This window comes from Miniopterus natalensis, chromosome 8 (assembly GCF_054644295.1).
Source record: "Miniopterus natalensis isolate mMinNat1 chromosome 8, mMinNat1.hap1, whole genome shotgun sequence".
Taxonomy (NCBI): domain Eukaryota; kingdom Metazoa; phylum Chordata; class Mammalia; order Chiroptera; family Miniopteridae; genus Miniopterus; species Miniopterus natalensis.
This window is the reverse complement of record NC_142088.1, coordinates 62,390,864-62,417,551: the sequence shown is the minus strand read 5'-3', so window position 1 is coordinate 62,417,551 and position 26,688 is coordinate 62,390,864. Positions and strand designations below refer to the sequence as shown.

General features: G+C 35.1%; 1 protein-coding gene across 1 annotated transcript in view; it reads left to right on the top strand.

Moving 5' to 3' along the window:
* The window catches only part of KYNU (kynureninase), an 87,623-nt gene extending 62,125 nt beyond the window's left edge, over nt 1–25,498 (top strand). The window contains exons 11-14 of the mRNA XM_016196533.2: nt 16,845–16,897; nt 18,729–18,814; nt 22,493–22,720; nt 24,609–25,498. Of these exons, the coding sequence (XP_016052019.2) occupies nt 16,845–16,897; nt 18,729–18,814; nt 22,493–22,720; nt 24,609–24,743 (502 nt within the window). The 3' untranslated portion in view covers nt 24,744–25,498. The remainder of the gene's footprint in view (nt 1–16,844; nt 16,898–18,728; nt 18,815–22,492; nt 22,721–24,608) is intronic.
* Nucleotides 25,499–26,688: the final 1,190 nt, after the last annotated feature.

Genomic DNA, 26,688 nt, shown 5'->3' with positions numbered 1-26,688 from the left:
TATGATACTCAACCCATCCTTGTTTGCATTTGGTCATCTAAATTAGATTGATAGGTTAGAAAAGACTGTCAAAGGGGGCCAGAAGAGACACTGTTGCTGATGATAGATGAATGAAACATGGAACAAACTAAAAGTAAGGGCAAGAAAAGTCTCTAATTGTTCATAAAAATAACAATATTTTCACAGAACATTGTGGAAGAATTTAGACTTCTAATCTTTGAAGGAAAAACTACAAAATACCTCTGTACTATATTTGCACTCATTAAAAAATATTTATTGAGTATCTGTTATATTCCAGACAATTTTTAAAGTGTTTGGTATAAAAGAAAATGGAAAGTGAAGATCCCTGCTTTCATAGAGTTTACATTCCAGCAAGGAAAGACAGACTATACACATAATGAGCAAATTAAATAATATGTTTGAACTTGATAAGTTCTATGGACACTTGGAAAAATTGGGTGAGGGGGGTGAGTAGGCATAGGAATACTCTATGTGGGATCATTGGCAACCTGCAGTACTAAAAAGGTATTCAGAAAAAATCCCACATTGGGAAAATAAAATGCAAGTGAAGGAGATGGAGATAACCAAGAAATTATCTGTTAAAGAGAGTTCCAAGGAGAGGGAATATTTTATCAAAGGGCACAAGAATAGGATTGTGTCTTGAGTATTTAAGGAACATCAAGGAGGCCCCCATGGCTAAAATAGATTGAGCAAGGTAGAGGTTAGTAGATGAAGTTGGAGAAAGAAGGGGTTCCAGAAATGTGGGCCCTTATAAGGCAATATAAAGACTTGGCATCCATTGTCCATTTCGCTATACAGTGACATAACATAGCAACTTTAAAGTGTCGCTCTGGTGACTTTGTTGGGAAAAGGCTGTATGAGGGTAAGGGTGGACTTTGGGAGACCTGCTGGGGAACCATTATGGGAAGCAGGCAAAAAGTGACAACAGCTCAAGGCAGGAGAGTAGCAGAGAGGTGATGAGAAGTTGTAGGGTCTGGATTTATTCTAAAGGATAGATTGCAGCCCTCTAAAAGAGGTTAAGAATACAAATGTGAATGTCAGTTAAGGAATGTTTGCGCTCATCAATATCTAAAATATGGTAATGCAAATGAGATGAAGAAAGTCACTAGGAGACTGAATCGAGAGGACAGAGAAAAAAGTTTGGATAGGTGGGCAAGAAGGAAGTGAGAATAAAGATTAATTTGATATTTAGGCAAAAGGGTGTTAAATTATTAATCAAATCTCATACACTTATTTCATTTATTAACTAAAAAAATACTTCTTGAGCATCTACTACAGGCAAAGCAATCTGCAAAGCATTGGGGATATAGACATAAATGATCCCCTAAGTCCTGGAGCTTACTGTTCAGTATGAGGAGTGAAAGAGAGAGGTTAGAGACATTTTTGCTGAGAAGACAATATCTGAGCTGACTGGAGAAGTCCTCCCGACTCTTGGTCAGATTGAAGGGGAAGAGGTAGTGGTGGGATGTTCCAGGCAGGGTAGTTTTTACCTGCATCCGAGTCAGTGGCCAGGACATTGAAGTCTTTGCATTCTAAGTAAGGAGTTTTTATTTTATCTTAAAGACAAAGGTGAACCATTGAGAGTTCCTGTGGAACAAGAATACAAATATAGCCCGGCTGGGCGTGGCTCAGCGGTCGAGCATTGACCTATGATCCAGGAGATTGCGGTTCGATTCCCGGTCAGGGCACCTGCCCAGGTTGTGGGGCTCCATCCCCAATGGGGGGCGTGCAGGAGGCAGCTGATCAGTGACTCTCTCATCATTGATGTTTCTATCTCTCTCCCTCTCCCTTCCTCTCTCTAAAATCAATAAAGACACATTAAAAAAAAAGAATACAAATATAGGTCTCTTCAATGCATCAGGTCTCGGTTTGCTCATGGGGAAAAAGTTAATGGTTAGGCCTGGGGGATCTCTAAGGTACCCTTCCAGGTTTTAAACTCTCTGATTCTCAAATGATGCAAATGAACATCAGAATAAGGGGCATCGATGTAGGAATAGCCCAGAATCTAACACCAACTTGACCTAACTCTGTTTGTCATTGACCGTCCTGAAGACTTTGGTGACCCTCTCTCCCGCCCCCTTTTTGTAATAGGTGGGAGCAGTAAAGCACAGTAAATGCAGACACGTTTGTAACAAACTTTCCTACAACTTGTTCATCTTTTTCCTTTTCTCGGGTATGAAAAAGTACTGTGCGCAATGTGTTTCTTAAAGCTTCGCTGTCAAAGATTTTATTATGAAAGCTAAGAATGTATAAAGTCTATGTGGACGAATACATTTCTCTTTACTTTCTGAATAAATTTCCCATTACTTTCTGAAATAAACAATTTTGTGGAACGTTTGATTTTGTGAAACATGATTATCTGATGAAGGTTTTAAGTACTGTGTTTTTCCTGAGGTTAGGTTATAGGGGACATTGGGATGCAAGATGACAGACGTTCAGAAGTATCCCCAATCGCTCTTACAGATTTTGCTTGAGAATAAACAAATACGTTGTACCCCAAACATCCCATGTTTCTGCAATATTATAACAATTTGTCTGACTGAACACATTTTTGAAGCCACGAAAACAGTACGGAAATTGTATTTAGTGCTAAATTGTGACCTTAAGAGAGAGAAAGAGAGAGAGGAGAAGGGAGGAGCAACAGGAAAAAAAAAGATCAGTCAAAGAAAAAAACCTTAGTTCCAGTCAAGTTCTTATTCCTAAGCACAAGCTTAAATTATTAAATGTATAATGATAAATTGTCAAAGGACCTTAGGAAAGCAGTGTTTAATGCGACTGCACCTTCTTAGAAAAGATCGTGATCTTATTTTTTTATATGTTGGATTTTGTTCTAACAATGAACTGCCTACTTAACACAGGTAAAAAAAAAGTGGGGTAAGTTGTTTTGTTTAGTTTTGGTGAGATACGAGGTGAGAGGAGGTAAGGGGTTTGCAGAATAAGTTAAATTAATTCAGTGCATGAAATATTTAGGGATTTACACTGAAGATTCTGCCACCGAAGGCTTATTAAGAAGATCAAGGAGAGTTTGGATATTTCATTTCATAAATCTTTGCATCCAAATCACATTCAGTGGGTCCCCGGTGGCTTTCTCTTACCGAATCTGAATATCATGCCTCAAGATGCCATTAAAATAAGTGATGCTTTCCATTGGATAACACTTATTTGAAATTTCTTTTAGGAAATTTATGATGTTCAAAGAACATAAAGCATATTAAAATCTTCCCTTTTATATTATTTATCGAGTCTCTTCCAATACCTTTTCTCAAAATTCTGTTAATATCTTCAGTCTAAGTAATTTAACTCCCTGCTTGATTTTTACCTTCTGATGGCAAAATATTCAAATTACTAGTCCCAGTACTATGCTATTGCATCTTAATTGTTATTGCTCATATTCTGTTTGTAGGAATGATTTATGAGCTTGTTGTGATAATAGCTAATTATAAACCAATTTAATGGTTTTTAATTTTACTTCATTAACTTTAAAATATTTGTTTTATAGAACTCATGCCAAGATTTCATTTAGACTATATTTCTATTGTATTTTAATTTTACCTTTCCCATGTTCCAAGTGGTAGAAATCTTAAAATGAATTTAACTTTTCCCTAGGTTCTTTGTGATGTATTTTGAGTTTGAATGAATAATTTATGAAATAATCATTTCTTTATTTGACTTTAAACAGCCCCCTATCCATTTGTAAAAACTTCAAGGTATAATATATGAGTGATATGCTTACCTAAGTTTCCTAAATTAAATGCCTAGATTCATACATTTTGAAGAAGAGGAACTGAATGTAGAAGTTATAAAAGACTAGAGAAAGTCAAAAAAACTGTTTTAAAGGCAGAAAAAAAATTGTATATATATAAAGAATGTGGCTGTCATCTAGGTTGGCATTTTGCCAACTCAGAAGCCTAAGTGCATTATTTAAGTTATTTGGGGAATATTGCTGCTATAGAATTTGTTTCATTTTTTAAAAATCTGCCCTAGGTGATTTTGCATTTTTTTGTGAATACCTTTGGTCATTCTACATTTGGGCTTCATGGACTAATAGCTGTGTTATCTTAAGCTATTTGTAAAGTGTCTTGAAACCTCAATTTCCCTATCTATGAAAAGAGGGTAATAATAGTATCTACTTTATAGGAGTATTTTGAAGATTAAGTGATTGCTTAGAACAATGTCTTACTCATAACAAAACTCAATTAACATTTGTTTTTGTTGCTCTCAAAATTATTCAAATAACTACAAGAATCTAATCAGGAAAAAAATCTACATTTCCCTAAATCAAATTTTTTTGACTGTTTTTTACAAGACCTTTGCTAAATGTTTGAGGAGTCAAATCACCTGGGCTTACATTTACTTTCTATCATTTGGAAGATAATATGGAAAAAACACTTTATCTCTCTAACATTATTTTAGCAAGCAGAATTTTTTCTTTTCTCATTTTATTCAAATTAACTATCTTTCAAATGTTGAATATAGTTATGGAAAGAGTTATATTACTATGGGCTCTTGTGTTTAAAATACATCATTGATGTTGCTTTTCATGAAAATATCTAAATAACCTGAAAAATGTCAGATATTAAAGAAGAGATCTAAAGACATTTTTATTTCACAAGGGGTTATGGGTAAAAATAAATTTTAATAAGATAAAAATGTCATTCATTTGTCATAATGCCCCATTAAATGATTAAATTTCTTTTTATCGAGTCAGAGTGTAGAGCAATTAATTTTAAAAAGTTGCAATTATTTCCAGAAGAAATAACATTTAAAATTTCATTTAGATTGAAGACAGATAGTACCAATGATTAAAAGAGCATGGTAATTATTAATACTTTATATCAGAATACAGATGCAAAGGAAGAAAAACATCATATGAAAAATCAGTGAAAGTCTGAAACAATTAACCACTACTGACCCCAGGTCTTTGAAGCACATAAAACATGGAATATCTTTCCCCCTTTTTTAATGGCTACAGGGCAGGAAGAGAGTTTGTATTTATAATTTGCTTAGTTATTTTGATGAATATTTTCTTCAAGTAATTGCTTTGATCACTGAATTCAATGACATCACTGTCACATCTAGATATTAGACTTCAGTGCCATGTTAAATAGAAAATTATGTCATTTTCCTGCTCTGGAGTAATCTGACCCCATTTACTATACTAGCTGTTAGGGAATTATAGTATAAATAGCACCTATGAAGAGTTGTTATTTTCTTCTGTTTCTCTTAGTCTACTTTTCTTCTTTGAATAAATTCAATATTCATGTTGATGAAACTGAAACCTCATCTTCCTGAGTCTGGTTTCATTTCTTTCAGGGTATAAATTCATTCAATGTTTCACTCCTAATAGAATGTGTCAGCAACTCTGTCTTCCTTGGCTGCTGCTCAATATCAGACACTTAGGTCTGAGTCCACTTTCCTTCTCTCAGTTTTTCTACCTCACTATGCCCCCTGAATTCCTGCTTCTTGATGAAGAGTCCCAGGTCCCACCCACAGATAATAGAAAAAAGGTTACTCAAAGGCATGAGCACCAGGAGGCAAGGACTGGAGGTACTAGCCCACTCGTTTGTTGGATTAATATTTGTTTAATAAATTTGTACCCCCAACCACACCATGTGGACAGGGACCATTTCGTTTTTAGCTCACTGTACTGTCTCTATCTCTAGCTTCAAGCTCAGTATCTCATTAACTGTTTCTGAAGAATTAATGAATGAAATATAGAAAAATTCTAATAAATCTCAAAAAGGAAGGTAATTTAATTAGGAACATCTGCTATAGAAGTAGTGTCACTAATAACAGTCATCAAATTTACTTTAACTTCCCTCTGACTTCCATTAAACTACCTTACTTTATGCAGGCTTACTTTTAACTTTTGCTCTTCCATTCTGCTTCCAGGGACTGAGCATCTCAGGTTCTACCCACTTACTGGCTTTGATCCCCTTTCTTCAGCTTCGTTGTGATGATGCCATCTCAACCACAGCTTTGTATTTTGGGTCAGTGTTCCTGCTTACTTACTGAGCAGGATATGGGCTTAATTAATTATTTACCTTTGGCTAATCACTAATCACTCAACCTCTGTAAGCCTTACTTTTCTCAAATCTAAAATGATAGAAATAATACCCATCTCAGAATATAGTCACAAAGATTAAGTGAGATGACACGAAACTTTCATGTCCATTTCCCAGCAAATATGTCTTAGCTTCCATCTTTTTCCCCTTAGCAGTTCACTGTGCAAAAGCTTTGCTCAACTATGTCTTTTCAGTTGGATTTCCTGTTAGCATGAGACTGTCATTTAATTAGCCAGACCACTCTTAAATGTTCTATGGAATTATATAACTTCCATCCAGGTCATATGGATGTGATTCTGGAGGATAATAGTTGGTAAACAATTAGAATCTCCAGTGGGGTTGGTCCAAGAGCTGGTCTTCCAGTGTCTTTTGTGCTAAGCTGTTGGATAGCAAAATATAATTCCTTTAGTGAATAAATGCAACTGAAGCATATCATCATCAACTAATGAGGTAGACAACTTGAAAACTATCATAATATCATATTTGTACTTTTTCAGATATAAAGTTGAAGTACTTTTATAGATTCAGTAAATAAAGATAAAAAAAAATGCCTTGACTTCTGTTATACAATTGGTTTCTAGTTTTGTTTTGTTTTTCCCCTCTAAAAATAACATGTTTTTCTCTTCGTGGAGTTATGAATTTCTTTCATATTTGGTTATGAACATGTCATTAGTACATTCAAGTATAAGCTATCATTTCCTTCTATATTCACACACTAGGTCTTTGATGTTTTTATTCGATATACCCAGCAATCACCATAGCTCATACTCTTGGATTTTTAATACCACTCCACAAACAGAAATGACAAATACCTGGTGCTTTAGCAAATACACAAAAATGAAAGAAAAGTTGCTAAATAAGAAAAAAGGCATTGAAATATTCTCCCAACTTCTATTTTGATCACATTATAAAGAAGTGGGAAAAAGACATGTTGCAATTTTTTATATGTAAATGTCATCAGGCCATGAACTTAGGTGGGCAAATACTTTTACTTTCTTCATTTTTATCTACCAACTTATTTGATACAGGAAATGCAGTCTTGTAACTTCTAGGTAAGCCTAGTAATGTTTGTGATTTTTCTCAGTAAAGTGGTAGTTTAAGCTCTGTCCATACAGAGTTCTTTTCTTGTCCTTTGTCCTTAGGGTGCCGGGATGGATGTATAGAGCACTCAGTCATAGGTAAGGGAGAGGCTCACAGCCATCTCCTGGAATCCGTGACAGTGTTCCCGGCACCTCTTTGGTCCTCTGCTCTCTGCTGCTGCATGTTCTGAGATGTCTGTGGAGCTACCATGACCCCTTGCCCTTTATCCCAGCCTTCCAGCTCCAGTAAGGATGATGATTTTCTCAGTCACTTCCACTCCCTTCCCTGGGGGCACAGGAATCTCAAAATACTTTCTTGTGTTTCTTGGGTTAGTATGACTCTAGATTGCAAATTGTGGTGCTATCTCAGGTCCATTCCGCTAATATTTTTACATGAAGACTATGGCAACAAGTGGGCATAGAGGAGTTCTATACAAACCCCTTTGGATTTCCTCAAGAGGCTGAGAGTTCATGGCTCAAGGCAATTTTTATCATTAAGCGCTCCCAAACATGTCTCAAGTTCCCACTGACCCCTCAACCGTCTCAACTCCCATCCCCTAGAACTTACTTGAGGGAAGGGAGTGCAGCTGAGCTCTGTAGTAGGAAGCTGAATCCAATCTTTCTCTTCCATTTTTAAAGCTCTCCTTTATTAGCATGAGAAAACTTGATTTTATCCATGGGTTAGATTCATTGTTTCTTCTATTCTCTTTTCCTTTTGCTGTTTACAGCATAAACATTACGGGCTATATTAGACATGTGACAACTAGAATTCCAAAATGTATGTCTATTGCAAATTGGAAGTCTTGCTTTTTAAAGATTACTGTCTCTGCTATAAGTTCAGAAGCTCATTTTGGAACTCAAAGATAAAAAGAGTTTTAGTACTATCTTTAGTGCTCTCCAGTTAACAAATGACCCTGAAGGAATGAAATTTATTGATTCACGGTGGAGAAGGAAGTTGTAGGAAACTATTCATAAATGATGAGAAAAATTCTTAATATCTTCAAAGATTTTACTACCCCAAACATTTTTTCCAAACAATATTATATCAGTAGTTGTCCCTAAGTCCATAAACTTTTCAGGGCAGGGGAACCTGGCAATAAATGTGTGACCAAGATACCATAGGTAGCAGGAGCAGGACCTAAACTGGACCATCAGCTTTCTAATCAGATTTAATACTTTATTCTGGAAAAATCACTTGAAAATAATTATGAAGTTGAATATTAAATGTACATCTAGAAATTTAGTAAACTTAATTTTTAAAATGAGCAGAATTTGCCGGGGTCCAGCCCCAGTGGTCTAGGGGTCCCCAAAGGTGTGGATGGGGTCGGTGAAGCATGAAGGACACGGAGACAGCATTCAGAGCATCAGGACAATCAGCTTCTCTCTTTATTGCCTTGTTACAACTGTATTTATGCTATTTGATTTTGTTGCTGGTTAAACACCATGACATCATGCTTTGTTCCGGTTTCTGTTTTGGCCTTCCACAGTTAATGAATATACCTTCTTATCTGACCTTTGCTAAAAAATTTACATCTGTTTAGGTATGTTAATTTTAGTCTTACCTATTGTTTGTATTTCTGTAGGCTATTCTACAGGTTAATCTCTAGTTTGTTATTTATATTCTGAAGTTGCTATTTTTTTGCTCTACCACATAGCTAAAAGGAGAATAACTCAGCCAGCTTTTCTTATGTGAAGGTTATTCGAGTCCTAAGTAAGGGCTACATTGTTTGTGTGTGATTGTTTTTAGCTGTGGTGACTGACCGCCTGCCTGGCACCTGCCTCAGTCTCTCCCCTGACATTCCCTGCAGCAGTTCGTCCTCACTGTAATATCCTGTGTATGATTATTCTGTGTTTGATTATTCTGTGCATGATAAGGGTTCAGGTGTAGGTTGAAATAATCTCTTTCCTAGTCTGCTCTTTCCTTGTGGGGTTCCCAGAGTTTTCCATTAATATGAACATCCCCCAGTAATCCATTCCTCACTGGGAACTCACTGGTGGGCTCCCTGTGGATGGCCCTGCACCGCCCAGTCAGCAGGGCCCGGGCCCAGGCCTTTCCCCCGGCGGGGAGCTTCCTGGGGTAATGGGCCCAAGTCCTAAGCTCTCTGCTGACAGCCTGAGTTCCTCATAAGCGCACAAGATGTTCCCGTGCTCCTTGGGGCTTTTACTGAATCATTGTCTTTTCCAGTCCCCTCCGACCCCCTGCTAGGGAAAAGTTCCCGGCTGGGGCAACGCCCTTTCCTGGTGCAGTGACTCGGGTAAGGACAGAGAGCGTTAGAGAGGGGAGCAAGCATGGGAAGAGGGACATGCCACACACCAAGTCCCATGGAGCACTGGCTGTGCAGAGGTCTCCTCCTTGAAGGACTGTGTCAAGCAGCAAGGATGGAACAACTTCCTGCAAGAATTAATTTAAGGTCAAACAGTATAGCATAAAAAGAAAAATGAGAGTGGGAAAGGGAGGTGGGGGCACTAGGGCACATATTCTATACGAGTGTTGGAAGCATGAGAGAGATCAGGGACATCATGCAAATGCTCAGTGACCAAACAAAGAATTGCTCTGTGATGATCCTTCACAGTATCAATGGACACAACTGAAAATCTGCTACCTTTTCAAATGCTTTCTATTTCACGACTGGTGACTGGCTGAAGAGCAGAGTAACCTCTTAACACCCCCAAACTTTCTCACGTTCCCTGGAGGCACAAAGATATGCTAAATGTAAGCTTAGATGTTCATTCATTTACTTACCTGAAGGATATTCCTTCTTACTCCCTAGGTAGGTTTTTCCCCTCTCTTTCTGTTTTGTTCTTTTATTATTATTTTTTGTTTATGGAGGTGAAGGTTGGCAATACGATATATAGAATTACTGAAATATAATCATAGATTTTTGAGCATATACATGAAATGATCTAAAACAATTCCCCTCAAAGCAGGACTTGGGATGGATAGGAATAAATCATACAGAATTGGAAATTTTACTAGTAACAAATAGTATAGTTTAGGTAGAATGTCAACTTCAAACAATGGGAAATTCATTGATGGGTCTTTGAAATAAACTCAAAGGCCCAAGTGGAATTTAGAGGAATGCCAAGTAAATGTTTTTGCCTGAACTGAAGAACTGCCTTTTCTATTTTCTCCACTTTGAGTTATATCCCATCTCCTCTACTTTTCCCCTGCAGATGATTCAAAATCCACCATTTAGCTATCAGTCTAAACATTAAGCAATTCTAAAATAGACTTTGTACTCAAAGTTAACTCTGTAGAAATATTTGGCAAGTTAACTTTTAAGATAAAGCTTGCCCTGAGGCTTTTAAAAGTGAAAGTGGATATCTATACAGATAAAGTATTATGTTAATTACTGTTATGTAAAATTTCATAAAATTAATGATTATTTTAGTTGGAATCTATGCAGCCTTAATTCAAATTCTTTTATAAATTGATACATCTTTCAATATGTGAATATGTATTTTAGAAAAGTTCTGGTTAGTTTCAATAGAATAATTAAACTCTTCCTTCTACACAATATAAGTTCAGAAATGTTTGCGGGTACATGGCTTTTATAACTCACTGCCAGATAAGTTTCGAGTATTTTGTTATAACTGTTTTGAATTAATTCTTAATATTTTTCAAAATAGATGTACATTATGATAAATTTCAGCATCTCATATAAAAAAAATGTGTCATAAGTTTTTTTCTCTCAGTTTTCCCCACTGACAGAGATCAAAATGTTATATGAACTCACCTTAGGCTTGAGAAAGTTGTGACTTGTACTCTAGCCATTAAAAAATTGTAACTTTGATAATTAAGCTTTCACAGTTTGTTGTAGGTTTAAATGAGGGATTTGAAAAAGTTAAAAGAAAAACAAGTTTTAAAATGTTAAAAAAAATATTTCAGATAACACCTCTTCAATACATATTGGCCACATCTAAATTGGTTGACATGATCGTCCATTACACAACATCAGTAGTCCACCTCGGGAAAGTCATTAGCTTCCAAAGAACGTTGCCCTTTTTTAGCTTTGGGCCTTTGCACATGCTGCTTTGACTACCTGGAACACTTTCCTTTCTCTTTTGTGAAAATAATCACCCTTCTGCTTGGCTTCCTCGGCAGAGGCTTCCTGGCCATCCCCGTGCTGTTTCAGTTGCCTTAACCAATACTCTCAGACCATTCACCACACATCACATCACCCACATCACAACACTTCCAAGACACTGAGACAAGTCTCTGATGCCAGGAGCTTGCATTCTACTTGGAGAAAAAATAAGCAAGTAATTTGTATGCATAATAGATGCTATACATTCTAGTCTACAGTTTTATTTTTTTGCTTTCATGTCTCTTGTAATCATTCCCTTTCAGAACATAGAACCTTTTCCCTCATTCGCTTTGTAATCTAACAACCAAATGGTATTTTATTATATAGATTTACCATGATTTCTAAAACTGAATTTTAGGTTCTTTTCAATCTCAGACTATTACTAAAAGAGATGCACACTTGAAACTAATACAAAGTAATAGTGAATATAAATTGTCATTAAAAATAAAATTATAAAAAAGAATATAAAATATAAAAAATGAAGTGATTTCAAGTATAAAAAATAAAAGGGATTCGATGACTACAGTGATAATTCATTTACTTCATACTTGTACAAACTCTGGTGAGTAAATTTCAGGAAGTGAGTTTGCTAGGTCAAAGGGTATGTGTATTTGTAACATTTATAGCTATTTTTCATTTGTTTTCCAGAGTGCTGCACTGACTTTTACTCCTGCCATAATACATGAGAGTTACTCTTTGTCCCTGTTAAAATCAATAGATTGCGTAATCAGACTTTTAAATTTTTGCCAAATCTAAGTGGTGACTGGGAGTATCTCAGTGTAGTTTTAATTTGTATTTTTCTTACATTACTTTTTAACTTTTAAAAGTCATTTTCCTTTTCTAAATGATCAAGTCACATCTTTTGGTCATTTTATTGGGTTGTTATTTTTGCATTATTGATCTTTAGATATCTTCATACTGGGAAGATTAACTAACCTCTTGTGACATAAGTTGTAAATGATTTTTTTTAAATAGGTTGTTGCTTGATAAAACTTTCTCTTATGATTCATTAGTTTATTGAGATGCTCTTGTAACTTTCCTTTAGCTTTGTTAATACAATGAATTATATAGTGATTGATTTGTTAACACAATACCACAATGTTTTCAACCTGAAGATTTGATGTAATAATATTTTGTAGAAATATTCAATTTCATTGTTCTTATTTTTTAGGGATCTTAGTATGATATATTTTTCCATTTGATATAAGAATCAACTTGTCTAGCACCAAATTTTGAAAAAAGTATTTTTTATTGGGATCATATTAAATTTATACATCAATTTGAGGAGAATTGACATTTTTCTTGATTTTGAATTTCAGGCAAGTCTTTTTGTTATTATTCAGCTTCAGGAGTGTTTAACACTTTCTTCATGTTGACCTGGTACACTTCTTGGTAATATATTTGGAGTAATTTTAAATTTCAGATGATTATTTCTCAAAGTTTCTACCAGATTACTAAATTATCTTTTTGCTCTTACCAGGTATAAAATTACATAATGAGAAAGTAGTGATAATTTACTTCTGGTTTTCCATTTTTATAACTGCAAAATCTTCATATTAATGAAAACACCTTTGGTGTTTCTCCATTAAGTCTGAGTTTGACTTTTAGGTTGACGAAGATATATTTCATTGCAATAAGTACTTTTCTATAATTAATTTGTTTAAATTCTCTCTTAATTCAGAATAGTTGCAGAATGTTGAAAATATCTTTGGAGATAATCCTACGGAGATGATTCTATGATCTTTTTTTTAGCTTTATTAGTATAATTAATTATAATTAATAAATTTGCTAATATAGAGCCATTCTTGTATTCCTTAAATGAACTCTTCTTAATGCATTATTAGTTTAATATGCTGTTAGAATATTTTTTCATGATTTTTGTATTAATATTCTTAAGTCAGATAGGCTTGTGTTTTTCTTTATCTGTGTAATTCTAACCTGGTATGACACTAATACATCCTTTCCAAAATAACAGAAATCTCTCCCATATCCCACTCTCCCCTTTTTTTTTTTTTTTTTTTTAATGCTCTGAAATAGTTTAAATAGCTTTGGAATTATCTACTCTGAAAAGAATTGGTAGACTTTCCCTATGAGAATATATTTTCATATAAGTTTTAGGCGTTTGAGATGTTTCTCCATTTATTCTATTAAAATCTCTTGGTTTAATTTTTTTTCTCGTTTTGAATTAGTTTGGATAAATAGTCTCTTAGACTTCCATTTTATCTAGGTTTTAAAATTGATTTTAGCAATCTATCTTTTATGATTTTCTTATTTTTCCCTATTTATAATTATCCTTTCCCATAATATTTCATTTTTATAGCTATACTGTCTTGGGTTAGCTCATTTAATTGATATCTCTCTCCTCTACCAAAATTGATTTATGTATCAGTGTAACTATTATTTATGTTTTCTAATCATTAATTTCAGTTTTTATCTTTATTAATTGCATACTACTGTTTATTTCAGTTTATTTTCATGTTCTTTAAAACTTCTTTGGTCTTATTATTGAGTAATTTGCTTCATTTAAAATTTTTTTCTTGATCTGAAATCTGAAGTTATTAATTATTCTCTATGCCCTATTTTAGAAATATCCCAAAGAAATTTGTCTATAGTGTTTTGTTTTTTAAAAAATTCTACCAATTCAGGTTGATCCTAAGAGTACTTTGAGACAAATTTTATTTTAATTTTTCAGGTAATTGAGTCTTTTGATTTTCTAAGTTTGTTATTAATTACTAGTTTTACTGAATTCTAATAAGAATATAGTCAGCAATATACCTACTTTGGAAATGTTAAATTTTTTTGTGTGTAGTTTTAGTTAATATTTTATGAGCACTTCTAAAAAAGCTCTTTATTTTAGAGTAAAGCATTAAACACTTATCAATTAGATTTAACTTCTTAATTGGAATTTTTGTCAACTTGATCTATCAGAGAGGTTAATAAAGTGCTTCTAACAAGATATTTCTATCTCTCTTTGTAGCTTCTGTAACGTCTGCTTTATAAATGTTGCTGCTCTGTTCTGTAATGTCTAGAAATTCATAACTGTTTTATCTTTATTTTGAATTAGCTTAATTAACATTATAAAATGTCCTTATTTAAATCATTTCATTCGTTTTTGGTCTGAATTCCATCTTGTCTGATATAAAGATTGCATCTACACTTGATTTATCTTTTGCATTTTACACTTATACTTGTGTTTTTCCTTTTACTCTTTTTTTTCTTTCTGAATCACTTATTTTAGCAGTTTCTGATTTCTGGTACAATAGCTTTCTTCTGCAATACATCAGTTAAACCCATTGACATTTGCTTTAACTGCTACGTCTGGTCTTAATTTAATGTTATTTAATGTCATATTTTCTATTTTTTAGATATTTTTAATGTTTTCCAACATGAGGTTTGTTTTGTTATTTTTGTTTATTACTTTTAGTTAGTTTTTCCAGTATTCAAGGTTTTTATTTAAAATTTTATCTTTTTCTCTTAGTCCCCTGTCATGAGCAGCAATAGATTTAGCAGGTTTTCTCTCCTTCTGTTTCTTCTCTCATTTCCCCATGATTTAGTCAATTTTGACTTTCCCGGTGTTTACTCTGTATTTTTAGATCTGATTATACTTCTACTCCTTGATCTGTCTAGTTTAAATTATAGATGATCAATGAAATTACTTTACTTTCCCCTCCTTTGTTGTTAATTTTTACCTTATCATGTAGCATTTTCTTTCATTATGTTCCGTCCCCACATTTGTTTGATCTTAGCTCTGTGATTAAATGCACTCAATCGTCACCACACATCTTTTTGTCATAATTTCCCTGGTCATCTCTTGACTGACTGAAGTTCACGCTCAGGTAGATTTTCAAGAAGAATTCGTGGGGAAAATATTAGCTGAACTCTCGCTTGATCAACACCAGTGACCTTTATAGAGTTGGGTTTATCCAATATTTGTACCTTCTGCTTTCTTTCTCCTTCTTTGAGTATTATATAGGTATCTCTACAGTATTCTCTGTCAATAAATGGTTACGTTAGATAAATATGAAGCCAAGCTGATATTTTTTTCCTTATTGTGCCTTCCCCTTTTTTGTTTGGAACCACTGTTCCTGTTTGTTTGTTTGTTTGTTTGGGGTTGCATCCTTAAAATCCATTCACTTTAACAAGCTACAAATAAAATTAATCACTCTGGGTTAATTCTCCCAAATCTCTCAGACAATGTTCTGTTTTTCAGTATGTAGATTTATATCAGTTTTTATTTCTTCAAAATTGTCTTGAATTATAACTTTTCAAAAAGTTTGTCTTTTTATTTTTGCTTTTCTTCTTTGAAAGCTCACTTTGGTGATGATAGAACTTTTTTGTCCGATTATTACATATATCATTTTCTCCCCCAAACTATTTTAAATCTTTTTTTTCTTTTTCTTTCTGCTTATTTTTTCTCACAGCTATCCTCTGTCCCTTGATGTCTTCTAGCTTCCTGAGTTCCTTGTATTCCTTCCAAATTCTTCTCTATTTCTTTGTGCTTTGTTTTTCTTTTCTAATTACTTTCTGATTTCTGTGAGTTTATTTTTAAACTCATCTGTTGTCAAGCAATATCATCCCTATTCCTGCATTCCTACTGGGTAATTTTCCATCTTATGGAGTATTATTTTATTAATTTTCTACTGTTTTATTTCTTTATTCACCTGTTTTAGTCTTTTAAAATTAAAAATTTATTTAGAGAATTGATTATCAGGAATATTGTATTACTCTTTCTCAAGTTTCATATTTCTCTTTAAACCATTTTGTAATTTTTTCAATCAAATATGCATTAGCATACATACATATGTACATAATTTTCTTATATATTTTGTATTTTATGTCTGGCCAATTAACATTTTTATTAAAATATGAAAGTTTTCCTGGACATGTTACTAAGTGGTTAAAGAGTCAGCCGTACACCAAAGGGCTGCAGTTTTGATTCCTGGTCCAGGGCAGTACTTGGGTTGCAGGTTCAAGGTTCAGTCCCCTGCATGCAGGAGGCCACCAATCGATGTTTCTCTCTCACATGATGCCTCTTTCCCTCCCTCCCTCCCTCCCTGCCTCCCTCCCTCCCTTCCACTTTGTCTAAAAATCAATGGAAAAAATATCTTTGGGTGAAGATTAACAAAGAACAAAAAATGAAAAACAAAAAAAACAAAAGTGACCAATTTCTTTAGAAAATTATTTAAAAATTTTCAACTATTATATACAGTGTTTTATACCGCTTCTCTTTAGGGGTCTTATTTTGAAAAATATTGTTTCAATTGCTTTTCCTTTTTGAGTTTTATCTTTGTTTTAAAACTTAAAAAAACTAAACATTTTTGTTCATTTTATTTTATTTTAAATGAGGAAAAGGTCATTAAATGCAGCTTTTTACAAAAACAATATAACTGGTGATATGAATAAACTGATTTTATCTACATTCTTGATGTGGTTATAAGTATTAATTATTTTGGATATCATATAGAACTTAAATACTTAAATATTTTATGACTCATATCACAGATGGTTTCAATATGTAGGCCCTAGCTTCCTATATTAATTGTGGTTATTTTTGTAGACCCACATATCTAACGCTGTTATTTATATTTTAGGTTAGTGGGATGGTTTGGTCATGAACTGAGCACCAGATTTAAAATGGGTAACAGTAAGTGTACTCCATTTTACTTCCCAAGTAATTTTATTTTAACTTTATTTTCATTTTCATCGATCTTTGTATGATATGCAATAATGCACATGCCTCATGGAGAGCACACTTTAAAAATGCCACTGAGAATTTTTAAAATAAGAAGTGACATTTCCAGAGTGTTAGACTACAACTTTAGCATGGTTTTGAGCCTATCCCTTTGCAGGGAGTAAGAGGAGGCGAAATCTAGCAGAAGGAGCTCACATCTCATCGCTGCTCAGTACCCGAGACATCAGGCAGTAAGGACAAGAGGGATTTAGAGCTTGGAGTCAGACCCAGAGGGACTTTGGTGTCAATTTTGCGATGCTGCACAAATTGTATCACCTTACTTTTTTTTTTTTCCCCTTCTCACATATTTAATGCCAATAATGTCTATTTCAGGGTTTGGTCTGAGGGTAAGACAAGTTCAAACCCAGTAGTAAACAACAGTGTTATTGAAGAAATGTTCATTTTTATCTCATTTTCTCCCACATTTTTGTCCTCTAGCTTTTGTCACTTTACTAAACAGCAGCAGTTAAACCTCAGGAGGTAGAAAGGAAAGGGCACCAGGCACAGGGGCTGCCCTGCCTCTTTGCCTCAGTGACTCTGTCCTTTGGTCACATGGAATACAGAAAGCTGCCCAAATGTTGTGAGGTCCACCCAAACAAACTTGGTCATTCACATTGCTTCCAAACCTCAGAGTATTTTAAGCAAATTCACATTTGCAAAAACCAAGTTGCAAAGCATCCAGATGGGTCCTTTCAGTCAAATCAGGAAACCTGCACTTTATCTTGGTGGCTAAAATAATTAGGTCAGTTATTAGTCCAGTTATTTAAATTCTTTGTGCTGGGTTTCTTATCAGTAAATGAGGGAATTGGATTAGATAAGGGGACAGTTTTCCTGTGAAGGGCCAGAGAGGAGATATTTTAAGCTTTTTGGTCTATGTTGTTTCTGTGGGAAATACTCGACTCTTCTATGGTAGTGCTAAAGTAGTTGTAGACATATATAAATGAATGAGTGTAGCTGTGAAAAAAAAAAAAAAAAGACTTTATTTATAAAAACAACTGGTGGGCCGCATTTAGCCCACAGGACATAGTTTGCCTAATCCTGGATTAGATGAATCTCTAAATACCCAGGATATTCTGAAGTTTTTTTAGCCAGTCTTATTTTTAATTTGGTCTCTAGCTAGCAATCTTAACTCTATTGGGTTTAACTTTCTACTATTCAATCTAATGTATTCTAATTAGAATAATACCTGGTATTAATTCATAATATATCATATTTAGGAAGATTATTTTTTTAACCCCCCCCCCTTTTTTTTCCTAAGAGAATCCACTTAGGTGACTAGCGCTAAAAGTCCACGTCATAGGTCATTTCATTTCATATGTTTGCCTTTGGGCAGCATTATGATTACAAGCCATTTAAATCCTGGTAATTTCCTCTCATTGACATGGTTTTATAATAGAAAAACAAAGCATGGAGCAGAGCAAGGAATTCGGGCTTGGGAATGTCAGAGAATTGGGTCCAGAAAAGCTTCTAGAAGAGAGCATTTTTATCTTGTGTCTCAGGGCTCTAGTGTTCGGTAGGCTGCTAAGAAGGTGGGGGCAGGGGAGACAGACATCGCAGGTGATGGGGAAATGTGCCAGTGTTTTAGGTCCACAGATTTTCTCTTAAATATCTCAGAAATCTTAGGGATAAAAACTTTTATATGATATTCTTTTTCTGCCTGCTACTTTACTGTCATTGAAAAAAGTCCATAAAGAACACTTTTTGAGATACAAGCTATCAAAATGACATGATATTAATCTTTCAGAATTGCAGTTAATCCCTGGGGCCAATGGATTTCGAATTTCAAATCCTCCCATATTGTTGGTCTGTTCCTTGCACGCTAGTTTAGAGGTAAGTGATGCATGCGTCAGCCTTCCCACACCTTTAGCTTTTGCTTTACCTGACTGTGCCATGTTGCAGTGCTTTCTCTGCTTGATCAGCAAGATTATAAACATGCACTGGGCACGAACACTTGCGAAGGGTATGTGGTCTTCCTTAGGACAGTGACTGTAGGTGGACTGTTATCCTTTATGCAGACCCCCAGCCCCTAGCGGAATGCTTGGCACATTATTGGCACTTAATAAATGTTAAATGGAACACACCGGGGAGACGTATTTTTAGTTCCACTTAGAATTTGTGTGAACTTGAATGAGTTATTTAATCTTCTATTGGTCTCTCTCTATACAAAATAAACACTCAATACTTAATTCTCAGTTAAGTCAATCATTTGACATTTATTTATGAAAAGAGAACTGTGTGCCAGACAATGCTGTGATTACGAGGGACTCTGTCTCTTGTTCTGTGAATCAATAAACTGACCAAGTGCCATGTAACAAAGCTAGAGGAAGACTAACTTTAAGGAGGAAAAATAAAATATACATATATATGAATAGTTAGAGTAAAACAAAGATTAGGTAAGGTTGTTTCATGAGGTAGGGAAATTTTTGTTAAAACTGGGGGTCCTATGCCATTAAAGTAAAATATACTTTAAGTATAAATATATATTTCTAATGGAGATTTTAAATATATATCTATTCAAATAAAAGATTATTTTCAAAAAAAATTTAAAGTCTTCTAAGACAATTTAGTTTATATTTTAGGAAATCTTATTGTGGAGTGACTGGATAAATACTTCTAAAATCTTCTAAACCTAAAATTCTAGGAATCTGTGAACACTTATAGCAGTTTCTTATTTTGGCCACTGGGTGGCAGTGTCAATTTCCTCTATGTTTATACAACTTCACCACCAGATCCTGATAATCAGCTCATTTCATTTCATCCCAATCTAAAGAGCAGGTACTCAGTTTCACCACTAGGTGGAACTTGTGCTGTTCTCACTTTTTAATTTTTTGTTTTTAAATTGAAATAAACCCAGTAACTAGATTTTTCAGTCAGTGACACAGTTTTGGGAGAGTCTGCTTAGAAATTAGATAATGATATCTGAATTGTTTTTATAGTATACATTCAGAGAAAAAACTTCTGTTAAACATTTTAAAACAAAATGTTTTGCTTACTTTGCCAGCTTATATCATGGAGAAGGTGAGCTACGCTATTTAAATACACTAGTATTTAAAGTCATTTCCTCTTTTTTTTTTTTTTTTTACTTTGTAAGTGACTTCTCAGCCATATCTAGAAGTTTTCTTTAGACACTCCACTTCGATATTTTCTCTGCAATGGGCTCTTCCAGTATTCACCCTTTCTGCCATGGGAAGAGTCAGAGTCTTATTTTCACTACCAATAGTTTCCTGCCAGTGTAGTATAGTCACCTAGACAAGTTTTTATTCCTAGCTGGAACTGGAAGACTGATTTATCTCTTCCTTTAATATCTAAAGGTAAACCTAGCAAAGAGATCCAAGAGCCACGAGAAAAGGGATATACACTTCTTGGGAGCTTCTAATCACCTAAGTATTTCTCTGGAGCCTCTTAGAAATACCTTACTTAAGTCATTCACTGTTGAGGAACTTCAATATATGACTTTTTTCATTAATCAGAGAACTTTCACCTTTTCACTTAAAAGACAAACTTTACAGCTTCTCTTTGGCATATTCAAATTGCCAGCATCCTACTCTTGGCATTTGGGGCCATTGTTAAGTAAGTAAGACTCGAATAGAAGCACTGCCGCACTAGACAGCTCCTCTGGTAACCACCACGGGGCCTAAGCGGCCGGGCACACGGCAGGGAGACACTGGGCAAAGGGCGGCGCTTCACGTCCTGGGCGAGATGGAGCAGGGGTGCAGATTTTCATCACCCTGCCCAGAACAGTACACGATTTAAAACTTATGAATTGTTTCTTTCTGGAACTTTGTATTTAATATTTCCAGACCTCGGTTGACAGAGGGCAACTGAAACCGTAAGGGGAGATGGCTGTGTTCTTTTCCCTGGGATCTCAGATACCTTCTGAAACAAAGACACCAGCTCCCACGTGCAGCTGACCTCCTCCCAGGCTGCAGGCATAGTCCCTGAGACCTGGTGGGCTGGGAGACAGATGCCACTCTATCTGTTTGAGAGATGAGTGGTTTGGCCCAGAAATATGGTAAAGCAGGTAGTTAGAAGTGGTCTTATTCTAGACATATTTTAAAGGTAGAGCTACCAGGTTTTGCAGGTGGACTTGTGTGAGTTGTTTGGAAAATAAGGGAGTCAAGGATGACACTAAAGTGATTGACCTGAGCAACTGGTGGGGAGGGCACTGTCAGACACCAAGGTGGTGAAGGCTGGAGGAGAAGGTGACCTTGGGAGGACCTTATTTTGAAGATATTTAGATTGAAATGCCTATTATTCATGTATCCAATTCGAATGTCAAGCAACCATTGGATATGTGGCTCTGGATGAGAAAGTTTTGGACATTAAGTCCAGATTGGTATAAATTAGGTCTTTTTAATCATTGTTTGTAATAAAAAGAAAAGATTGGAAGGAAAAAAACAAATAAAAATACAACTTCCTTCTTCTCCTTCAGCCAAATCTGTAGCCTCCATGCAATAAAAGTCAAGAAAATGTGTGTCTAAATAGTTCGAGGCCGGTTAGAATGCCTGCCCACACATATATACATACACACAGAAATAAGTGTTTCCATAGACTTGATGACGTCTAGATGCCACCAAATGACCATATTTGCTCTGTGGCATAACACGATACAGTAGAGGGACAGTAGGTGACCTGCCAGTGCATCACACTCTGAAGCCTATTCAGCTCTTATATGGAGGGTGTATTTTTAAACTCTACTTGACCTTAAGAGATAAGCTAGAAAATCATGTGTGTTCTGACCTCTAATGTTCCAACACCAGTTATTGTGTGCCCTTGTCACTCATCTTAATGAGACACCTCAGGCAGGAAATTGCAGTATTTTCAGACCAGTGCTAGAGTGTAACAGGAAAAAAAATGATGAAAGAAGAAAAATAGGGGAGGGTGAGAAAGAAAGGAAAAAAGAAAACCCAATGTTTTAATACAAATAAATGTATTATCTAACATTTTTGTTTCTCTGATAAAGCTTGCTAGCTTTCTTACTGTTAAATTGGAGGAGGTTTAGGAATCGGTAAAACAATTGTAAATATTTGTAACACTATCTTTCACATACCATGCACATTAGCTCTTATTGTATTGTTCTGTGGACCAAACAAACTTTTTTATCAGAATGGAAAAGAAAAACATCTTGATTATGATGGTAAAAGATGGTTTTGGAGAAAATGTTTGAATTTTATGATATTTCCATGCCTTTATTAAGGGATACTTATATGAATTATACTAAGCTAATTTAAAATACCTCTGAAAGAACATTATATTGCCGTTACTTTTACTTTTGCGAGTATCGTTTGACATTTTTGTAGTTTTTCTGATATGGAAACTTTGCATTCAGTTTTTAATGGCAAAGGATTTAAAAGAGGGCATGTTTTTACAAAAAGACTATTTAAAAAGGGGTGATTTTTGGAGAGATTAAAAATGGTCATTCCCTTTTTTATGTATGATTTTCAGTTAATTTTTGCTTCTTTGTAAATCCACAAGACATTATTAACCTGACTGTTTCTCATTCTGCAGATCTTTAAGAAAGCAACCATGAAAGCATTGAGAAGAAAATCTATTTTGCTAACTGGTTATCTGGAATACCTGATCAAGCATTACTATGGCAAAGATAAACCAGGAAACAAGATTGCTGTGAACATAATTACTCCATCCCGTATAGAGGAACGCGGCTGCCAGCTAACACTGTCATTCTCTGTTCCAATAAAATATGTATTTCAAGAGCTAGAAAAAAGAGGAGTGGTTGTAAGTATATCTCCTGCTTTGCTACCAGGTGTTCTCTGTGGGTTGCATGTTAGGGATAAAATTTGGTTTCTTTGGTTTAGTCACTGTTGCATGTTATTTCATATCAATCAGCCCTTTAGTGAAGGTAAATAAAGTGCCAACTAAGAATTTAGCACTTGCTAATTAAAGGGCACAGAGATCTGTCATTTCTGATTTTAAAAAAAGAAGAAGCCACAAGTTTTGACTATGAAAAATAGTTTTTGTAATTTATTCACTTTTATTATAGTTTGAGCAGCAAATATTCTTTCATCATAATTAGGACACATTTTCACTAGTTTTTACTAGTAAAAGCCCATATATATTTATTGAATAAATAGAATTAAAGAACATACCAATATGATGGAGGAGGGAAAAAGAAGTCAATCTTATTTTGTTGTTTGATTAAACTGAGTTATTTTCAACCTTGTCACTTGGGTCATAAAAGATACATAGATACATCTCAGGAGTGTTAAGATTGTATGAAATAATTTTTTAACCATTGGGCCAACGTGACCTCTTAGTCTCTTGAAAGGAACTAATAGGTGTTAATAGAGTAATTCCAGGAAAAAATGGTGATAATGTAATCTAGGAACTGCTCCATTCAAATGGCCCTCCAAAAGTTTAGAAGAGATCACTGCAGACTCTGGAGGCACAAATCAGAGTACCAGCGTTGCAAATCAATTCCTGCTATGTCCAAGTTGTGAGCTCTCTGGAAAGTTAGTTAATGCCTATTAGCTTCAGACTTATCTACTTTTTGGGTGCAAAAATACTTCAAAACGTTGTTATGGGAATTAAATGGACCAACACCCATGAACCGCTGGTAATGCTGTCTAGCCTATAGTGGGTATTTCTTAAGATAGTGGTAGTGATCTTCAGGTTAGGCCAAATTTTCTGGGCCCATTTCATAATATTTCAGCATTTCCAGTATAAACCAAAATTGATTTTAGCCTGTAATAAATAATAAAAACATTTATTTGAGCCAAAGGAGATACAGCCTGAGAACACAAGTTCAGGTAGCAACCAAAAGAGTGTTCCCCAACTCAGACAAAGGGGAGGATGCCTTTTATAGTAAAAGTTCCCACCCAAGTTTCCAGTTATGTCCATTTTATGTAAATGAGGTATCCAAATTGTGCGGTTCTGATTGGTCAGTATAGATTAACCTAGGAATACAAATTTGCCATTGTGATTGGATGGGGCAGGTCTCAGTCTGTTGGTAGAAAGATGAAACCGTGGTTTGCCCGCAGTTGCTGACTCGGGTAGCATAAACAAGCTGCAGGAAGCCGAGAGTTCAGCCTGAGGTTTTTCTTGGTCTGTGGAATACTTGACTAGTCCCTGCCAGCGAATAGCTGCGAGACTATTACTCATAAAATTTGAGCCTTTGGTTGATCCTGGGGAGTCTCTCTTAGCAGGTAATTCTTTCTCAGGGTTTGCATCAAATAAATCTTTCTTCCCCAGGTCCACACCAGGAATATAGCCAACTCCTTATCTGCAAGATTAGGGATTAGAGGGTTAAATATGAGGATAATTGACTAACTCTCCAGAAAAATATAAGGTTCTCATCCATTTAAATGTGTCCAAGATTCCGGGCTCTCCAGGGTCTCCCCACAGACCATCATCCGTATGCTCTATTGAATGTTTAAAGAAGATGATGCTGAGTAGACTTCAGGAAAGTGCTTTTGGTTATTCATGTAACAATCCATTAATGTTTTCATTATAATTAGGGAGAGAGTTTCAAATAGCGTAGAAACACTATATTTTAATTAAAGTGAAAAAATGGTAATGCATATTAAGTTTTAGGGAACTCAGCAGATTTTCATTCTGATAATAATGCTGACACTATTATGGCTTTATTTCCCCCCCCCCCCCACAGTGTGACAAGCGGGAACCCAATGGCATCCGAGTGGCTCCAGTTCCTCTCTACAATTCGTTCTATGATGTGTATAGATTTATCAGTGTGTTCAATTCTGCACTTGACTCTGTAGAAAGAAAACATGCCAGTGTTTAGAACAAATTTAAGCAAATAGTACTGAAAGCTGCTGTGATTATTTTATTACTTTTATTCAAGTTTTAATAATTGGAAGTATTACAAAAACTAATGATACATAACTGGCTATGAGTTTTAGACTTTACAAATAAATCTTATACAATTATTATAAGAGTCAGTGTCCCTGAGGAATCTTCATGGCTGTCCAATTTCTTGGTGTTTTTGTGGATCAAGGTCTTCATCGGTCTAAATATTACATACACAGTCTTAGTTAGTTGTTAAATTTCATGGTCAGTGAAATATTCTTATTGGCTATATTTATCATTGACTGACAATTTCATAATATATGTAGAATTTTTTGTCAATTTTCTAACTATTTTTGTGTCAATTTTCTAACTATTACTTAAGTTTTAATTTCCCAAAAACTTTTTTATAAGCACTATAGTTGAATGGTCTGATATATGTATGAGTTTACAATATTCTATCCAGCTCCAATCTAAGGAACAGAAAATACATTTTCTAAGGTAGTGGTCTTCAAATATTTTTGGCCACAATCCACACTAAGAAATATATCTAATAACAGAGACCTGAATTTATGTGTGTATAAGCCTTACTTATTTTAATACAATATTTTAACATCTGTGAAACAAAAGTCAATTTTCAACCGACTGCTTCTTACAGATGTCATTGGCCACTCTTTCCCATTACCATCCCTGACAATAGCATGCTTCTCACAATGAATAGAAAGCATCTTAGATAAAATTAAAAATGGTACATATAGCAAAAACCAAAGTTACATAAATTATTTACCACCATGCTGTGATATTTATTATTGTATTTTATCATATTACAACAAATGTTGGTTGAAACTTGTTAAACTGAGTTCTTCATCCACTCTTGGGCCTTAAATAATTTTTTAAGGATGATCCTTCATATAATGTTATCCTAATTTCTCTTTTCTTTTAAAATGGGAACTTCCCCTGATAACATTAGATGTTACTCTGTCACTAAAATAGTGAAATAAATCACCCCATGATACTTTCGATTAAGGATTAAAATTAGGAAATTAGTGCTTTATCTCTCAACCTCTATCCCAAATCTATGGACCTTTCTTTTTTTTTTCTCCCTTTTTTTTAAATGTACCTTTATTGATTTCATAGAGAGGAAGGGAGAGGGAGAGAGAGATAGGAACATCAGTGATGAGAGTCATTGATTGGCTGCTTCTTGAATGCCCCCTGCTGGGGATCAAGCAGGCAACTTGGGCATGTGCCCCGACTGGGAATCGAACCCTGATCTCCTGGATCCTAGGTCGATGCTCAACTGCTGAGCCAAGCTGGCTGGGCTGGACCTTTCCTATCCACTATGAAAACTACAGTTGTACTCAGCCCTGTTTTATTTCCTTAGTTTTTTGCTATTGATACCATAACCACTATTGATGGATTGAGAAATTATTCTACATTTGTGTATATTCTCAGCAAGAAAGGGTGACTGTGCCATAATTATTTCCCTATTGAAATAAATTTGAATGGAATGAACTTGGACAGCCACTTTGGATGTTAGAGGTAAATAAAAAGGTGCAGAACCCCAACAGCACCAGCCACTACCGATATTTATTGAGAATGTACCATGCATTGTGCCACTGTCCTCCTGTTATCTTTCTAAATTGAGAGGTCGTATAATTGCTTTAGTAAAGCTTCCCACTCCAGTGTTTGCCAAAATTTATTTCCATAGAAGGAAAAGTTGTCAAAACCTTAAACCTCAACCATATATGACCTCATGAAGAAGAAATTGTTTTTGGATCTCACTGTGGTAAACAAAACAGGCATGGCCCGGCAGGGCGTGGCTCAGCAGTTGAGCATCAACCTAGGATCCAGGCGATCGGGGTTCGATTCCCGGTCAGGGCACATGCCCGGGTTGCAGCCAATCAATGACTCTCTCATCATTGATGTTTCTGTCTCTATCTCTC